The 6464-nt window shown below is 45.2% G+C and overlaps 1 protein-coding gene across 1 annotated transcript; it reads right to left on the bottom strand.

The window, feature by feature from the left end:
* Positions 1-23: 23 nt before the first annotated feature.
* On the bottom strand, positions 24-5762 carry LOC139744325 (uncharacterized). Its single transcript, XM_071654765.1, has 3 exons — positions 5571-5762; positions 3411-3782; positions 24-3007 (listed from the first exon to the last, which is right to left on the bottom strand). The coding sequence occupies exons 1-3, from the start codon at positions 5676-5678 to the stop codon at positions 773-775; spliced, it is 2715 nt and encodes a 904-aa protein (XP_071510866.1). The 5' UTR covers positions 5679-5762; the 3' UTR covers positions 24-772.
* Positions 5763-6464: the final 702 nt, after the last annotated feature.

Raw genomic sequence — 6464 nt, 5'->3', positions numbered from 1 at the left:
CACTCAAAATCTCTATCCTACAAACTATGTCAATACCTTTAATAACTTCTCATAACTTTTCTGCAAAGCTTAGAAGCTGTCTGTCTGTACTATGTATTATCCACAAAACATACAAATTAAAAAATGGACTTCTATCAGTGCTTAAGAATTGATAATGATAAAAACTGCATGTTAAAAATTGAACACAAAAGTACCTTCACATATTTTCCAACCATGCTTTGATAACTTCACAAGTTCAAAATCACAGTGCACATACTAGTCCATACTAGCATTGCACATTACAAAAAATTTGCTTTAACACTGAAAATAAGAATTGCACCTTGTATAATAGATAAAATTTTTGCTGGCGTGAACACCAATGGGACATATACATCAATACAATATACACACTTTCTTACAGTGACATCAAGTCTAGGTTTAAGCACTATTCTTGTGAACAAAGATGACAACACATAGTACAAACTATCCATACGCCCTGCTTAATTGTGCAAGCTTCTATTCTGCTTGTATACATGGCGATCATGCTCTTTCAAACATGAATTAAGGCCAAAGCCTGTCATCACAGTTAAGTAGCAGTTCATACAACCCTTTCCTCTGAGGACCAAACAACCTGACTTCATCAGAACAGCGTTTAAAGAGCTGTTCCAGTAATCATTCATACTGCATGTACAATAACGCTTCAAACCATCTGAGCAGAAAGAAGGCAAACTCGCCTGCCAATCCAAGCAGGAAATCTTCCTTTGAAAACACTCTCCAACCATCAATGAACTCTTCAGCCATTAGACAGCTGTGGCGTCAGCTGTGGGCTACTGGATGTCTCATCCAGAGAGGCCCCTACACCAGATGATGATGACGAAGAAGCATTGCCAATGTGGGTGTGGTGCAAGGAATGTTTGCGTCGCTTGTGCTCCTCCAGCTCGGAAGCAGTCTTGAACCGCCGCTTCTTACACAGCTCGCACTTGTACGCCTTCCAGCCAGTCAGCGAGAAGTAGTCAAAACTGCCATCGGCGTTGTAGCTGCTCTTGATGCGTTCCTCCTCGTCGCGGTCGAGCTTCCGCTTCCTCTCGGGAATCTCCCGATAGATGTTGAAAGTGGACTTCCGGCTGCGCTTCTTCAAGTCCGTGTCCTTGCCACTCTGCTCCTCCTGTGAGGTATTGTTCCCTGATGACTGGTCACTCCATGCCACAGCAGCTCTCTCTCCAGAGTAGAGCCCAGAAGACCCGCTGATGGCTCGGTGCACTTGACGTGTGATATCTTCCACCTGCACCAGCTCCTGGCTGGACTCACTGCTTCCACCATGCTCCAGCATGGGTGGCCGCCTCCTCTCAAAGCTCCGCATCTCCCCACCACCCTGCATGGATGGAGATCTCTCTAGGTTGGAGTAGATGAAACTGTCCGGTTTTCGCCCAGGTCTGTGTGATGTGCTGGTGATGCTGGGTGATGCTGACTTGTCATCAGCATTCTGCCTGATCAACATGTGATGTTGCAATCCCCTGTGGTAGTGGTGCCATGGAACTCCGTGATGTCCAACCATGCCTACTCTACCAGCATCGGCAAACTGATTTTCACCTGGCCAACCTGGGGCAACTGCATCAGCAGAATTTTGGGTACTCAAGGCAGCTGGATTGTGCTTACGCTTCGGTCCCATATTACTGGGGTGTCTGAGGTAATTGTACAAAAATGAGTCCTCGGACATTTGGGTTGGCATGGGAACCTTGCCATGTTCAGAGTGGGGTCTCGACGGAACAGGAGGCTCACTCTGAACACTTGCTTGTGATTGGTACGGGGGGAAACTTCTCCAAATTTTAGTAGGGTCATTGTCAACTGCAAAAGGTGGATAAACAAGACTAGGATACCTTGGCCAGAAGGAAGAGGCCATCCGTGTATGTTCACGGGGACGGTATGTCATTGGGGGATGTGATGGCTCTTTTTCTTGTGGAGTTTCTGAGGCTTGCTGATTTGACAAGTCCGTAGCAATGCTATTAGGGGGCAACCGCGCGTCTCCCTCTGTGAGACTGTAACTGCGTTGCCTGCTACTACGAGGGGCTGGCTGGCGAGTTGAGGTTTCATCAATGCTTCCAGTCTTCCTGAAGATGGTACCTTCAGAACATCTTCGCTCAGACTTCTTGGGCACAGTCCGACTTACCAAATCATGCAGCATGCTCTTCCTAGCCGATTCACCATTATTGTTGTCCACTGAAATTGGTGATAAGGCATCATGACTCTTGTTTTCCACAGTCTCTCCTTGTCTCTCAGCATGAGAAATGATCGGCTCTGAGCTCTGGCGTGGCAGTGCAGACTCCCGGCTGTATGGAAGAGACGAGTCAGTGAGGCTGGCTGAGCGAGTCATGTTTTGTGGTTCCTGGGGAGGTGACTTCTCACCACTAGGATCTGATGGCACTTCAGCATCCATATCCTCTATGGTTTCTTGTCGCCGCAAAAGTCCACGCAGGACAGATTCTGGTCTCCGTCCAGTCGCACCACCCCTACCTGCTGGTACAGGTGGGCTTTGCTTGGTCGCTTCTTCTGCTGCACTGTTCCGCTGTGAGGCATCTGTGTTTTGGGATGGGTGAACTGAGGGACTGTGGCGACTGGCTGACTCACTATTATTTCTTCCTTCTGCATCAATGTCAGTGGATTCCCCTGAGTAGGAAGCTTGTAGCAGTCTTCTACGCTTGGGGCACATAATCCGCACAGGGCTGACTGGTTCAACTTTGATGTAGTTCTCTTTACCAACTTCTGGCAGCTTGGGCGTCTCTGCATTTGGCTGGTATGGGGACTCTTCAGAGGTTTGCCTTGAGGTCCGCTCCTGGGAGCTGTCCTGCTGGGTGAGGAGGATGGGATTAGGCTCAGCGATGGCTGACAGGTCCTGATCTGTGGTGGAGGGGTTGCAAGAGCTGCCTCTTGACAGCACCTGCTCCTGGCGACTCTCACAAGCTGTAGGCGTTCCCCTCAGAAATTCCCCTTCTGCTGGAACACTGAGTGACGAAGCACTGTTGCCGCGTTCCTAATAGACAGACAAGATAAACCTTGAATCAGTGATGACTGAAAGTTATAGGTGGAAAGTTTACAACCTTCTTTTCTACAACCTCTCAATACTATCAGAGTCTTATGTATGAGGAATGATAAGTTCCTTGGGGATTTCAACTTTGTCTTTGAACACTGAGAAGTTTGGGCAAGTCAAAGGCTGACAAATTGTTACCAAATAGAGAGTCATTTACTTCTGCTTCTGCAATCATAAATAAGATCCTCAAAAATTCTGGTTTAATACTGCCAATTATTTGAACAAAGACGGAAGCAAGTATGAGAAGGGACACTTCAAGAGTAGAGAAAGCTTGTTAAAGTGAAATGTAGAACTTTGCGAATTCATGCCATTTAACAAAAAGTCAAAGTGCTGACAGAAATCTCACCATTTGCCCTCCATCTGGTAAGTTGGCCAGATTGCCTGTGCTGGATGTGACCCGCCCATTGTGGGGTTCATTCTCTGTCTGCTCTTCAGTACTCTGCCTTGACAGCTGTTCGTCATCCTCTGAGGAGCGGCCGACTCCCACGTGCCAAGTTGGTGGTGAGTTGGCATAGGGTCCGGTCTCGCCAAAGCACACTGCAATGCTGCGGGTGCCGTGGGCGGAGTCCAGGTGGCTGTTGAGCTGGGACCGGTCCTCAAAGACAAACAGGCACTGCTTGCAGAGAAAGCAGCGGCGAGGGAAGTGCACTTCAGACATGTGGCTGGCAATGACATGCTCAAGGGGACTGCAGAAGGAACAGATACGGCACTTGAAGACCTGCAGGAGCAACAGAATTGTAAACAGGTGTCACTTTCAGTCAACCAACCAGAGGATGAGGTACAACTGTGAGATCCCCTGGGTACACCATAAAATATCCACTGGATACACAAGATATACCCTGGGTACAGCTTGAGATCCCCTTTGTACACCAGGAGATATCCCCTGGATATACCATGAGATCCCCAGCGTACAAGAGGTCCCCTAGGATATACCATGAAATATCTCCTGGGTACACCGTAAGATCCCCTGGGTACACCATGAGATTCCCTGGGTACACCATGAGATCCCCTGGGTACACCATGAGATCCCCTAGGTACACCAAGAGATTCCCTGGGTACACCATGAGATCCCATGGATACAGAGTCAACAACAGGCCACCATGTCTGTGTGTTTGCCTGTAACCACTCAATCATTGTCCTCACTATGAAGCAGCATACACTACAGATCCTGTTCTCTATAGTCAAAATCATTACATTCAGTTTCACTAATACAGACACAGACGTTACATATAATAACATCTCATACTGCAAGAGTGGGGCAAAAATGGAGAATGCACATTGCTTCTTACAGCTATGAGACATGAGGAAAGTGTACACAAAAGTTTGAGCACGTGGTTACGCTACCAACAAAACTTCAGCGTAGTTTGAGCGATGCAAGACTAACCAAAGTTTTGGTCTCTTTGAATATAAAAACGCATTTCTGTGTACGATAACAGTGTCCATGCAGGAAGTTTCGCAGGAAGTTTTACTGGTAACTTCTCGAGAAGTTTGCGGTCACACTGCCCAAACTACGAGGAGCAAAAGACCGGGTAGTGAAACTATGTGTACTTTCGTGTAGGGTGACCATGGCTATTGTTACACATACAGTCAAACCTGTCTTAATGGTCACTTGTTTCATGCAACCACTATAAACTCTACCTTGCAGGGCTGCAGCTACATGCTTTTTATCTCCTGGACAATACTTTACACTGTACAGCTGCTACAGGTTTCACATTGAGCTCTATTTGTTGGCTTCCTCTTGGTCACTATTGTATATAAAGCTGCTGTTTTCACTTGGGTATTATTTTTGTGAATTTTGCAAATTAATGTTGGACCGCAAATTTATCAACACAAGAAAATATTGCCATGCCCTAGGGTAATAGTGCACTTACAATAGCCTTGGTGGTGTCTATTCGTGAAAACAACATCTCACGAAAATGTCGGTGACCTCCTCATTCGCATAAATATCTGTACGCGAAAATAACAGTTTATACAGTATGTTTTCTACAACAATTCCTGCATCTCACACAGTGGCTCTTCTTTCGGAACCATACCAAGAGAAAAGGGGGCTGTGACAACACTTCTTTTCGCACTCATTCACTTCTAAAACATGACGATTAATGACGTCTTGTGACCTTTTGCTTTCATATACAGGCAACTCCCCTTGTAACAAAATCCTTGGGACCGGCAGTTCTCTGTCGTTACATCAAAATTTTGTTATAGCCAAACAGCAGATTTTAAAATAAAATATGTAGATGGTAATTTGGGGATCTGAATTTTTACTTGTTGTAATGGAACTCTGTCATTCACTGTATGTCTGGGAATTACATGCATGATAACAGCTATAGATTATGTGATATCAAATTGGTTGCCAACCAGTACATAGTGTCCACATATGTGTACAAGTTGTCTTTTGTATGTATTTCCCATATGCAGTTGCAATACATTTAGGTTTGACAGTATTCTTTTTTTCTGTACACAAATTTCAGTGCCTTAAATGGTCTTCATGTCACTAAGAAACATGTACCTGGATGAGGTCGATGTAGTTTCTGAAGTGCTGGAGCTGGGAGTCAATGACCCGGACCTCAGCGAAGGGGTCCGCAGTGGGACTCCCCGATTCCCTCTGCTCAGTCATGGTTGGTATTATGTGATGTCCTGCCTGAAATTCTCACCCATCTGGCATGGTTCCCGTGGATAGCTGCAATGTCGCTCAATCAATTTACCCTGGAGGACAATGAGAAACATACAAGTACAAGTTTGAGGACCATAGTTAGGTTCAGAGGGAGTTACCTTGATAGTAGCTTAGTATCCAAGTTAACTTGTAGTTCTTAACTCCTGGGGCCTCTAACATTCCAGTGAGGAACCACATGAATGGACCTTGTAGATGGCTAATGCAAAGTTAGCACAGTGCTTGTACCCTACAAGAAATCTTCTGGTATAAAGAACATGTGTTGTTCAACGATAGTGGTATCCCCCCAAAAGTGTCATAGTTCATAGGCCCATGTAAACACAGTTAACAAGGAGTGCATAGTAAGGCTTGACCGTCCTGAGTTCTGCACTACTTGAAGTGAACAAACACCTGCAGACAAATGCTTAGTACTGTAAAACCAGAAATTTTCATGTGCATGAAACTTTCATTAAATTTTGCCAGGAGCCAAGATTTGTGATTTCAAGTAAAATGCACACAAAAGGCTTTTCCTACACAATGCATTGAATGCCATTGGCACTAACCCCTGTAATTCCATTAAACATTCCGTAAACACTCCGAAAATACAATATGTTATGTTGCTCATATTATATTTGTAAACCTAGCTGTGTCGTATCATATTAATTTGTATGCACCTTTAGTTTCATCATATTTTGTGTACGTATTTTCTTTGTAAAACATCGTTTATGAAAAAAAAATGCAGAAACCAATAAA

The sequence above is a fragment of the Diadema antillarum genome, unplaced genomic scaffold (genome assembly GCF_040938485.1).
Source record: "Diadema antillarum isolate AM-2024a unplaced genomic scaffold, OU_Dant_1.0 seq00001159_RagTag, whole genome shotgun sequence".
NCBI classification, from domain to species: domain Eukaryota; kingdom Metazoa; phylum Echinodermata; class Echinoidea; order Diadematoida; family Diadematidae; genus Diadema; species Diadema antillarum.
This window is presented reverse-complemented; position numbering and strand designations above follow the sequence as displayed.

Bases quoted from the DNA above. Each gene is read 5' to 3' on its own strand.
- LOC139744325 (XM_071654765.1), bottom strand. From the start codon at position 5,678: ATGACTGAGCAGAGGGAATCGGGGAGTCCCACTGCGGACCCCTTCGCT. The intron at 3,783-5,570 runs GTACATGTTTCT...TTGCTCCTGCAG, and splicing joins ACTACATCGACCTCATCCAG to GTCTTCAAGTGCCGTATCTG. The intron at 3,008-3,410 runs GTGAGATTTCTG...TCTGTCTATTAG, and splicing joins TACCAGATGGAGGGCAAATG to GAACGCGGCAACAGTGCTTC.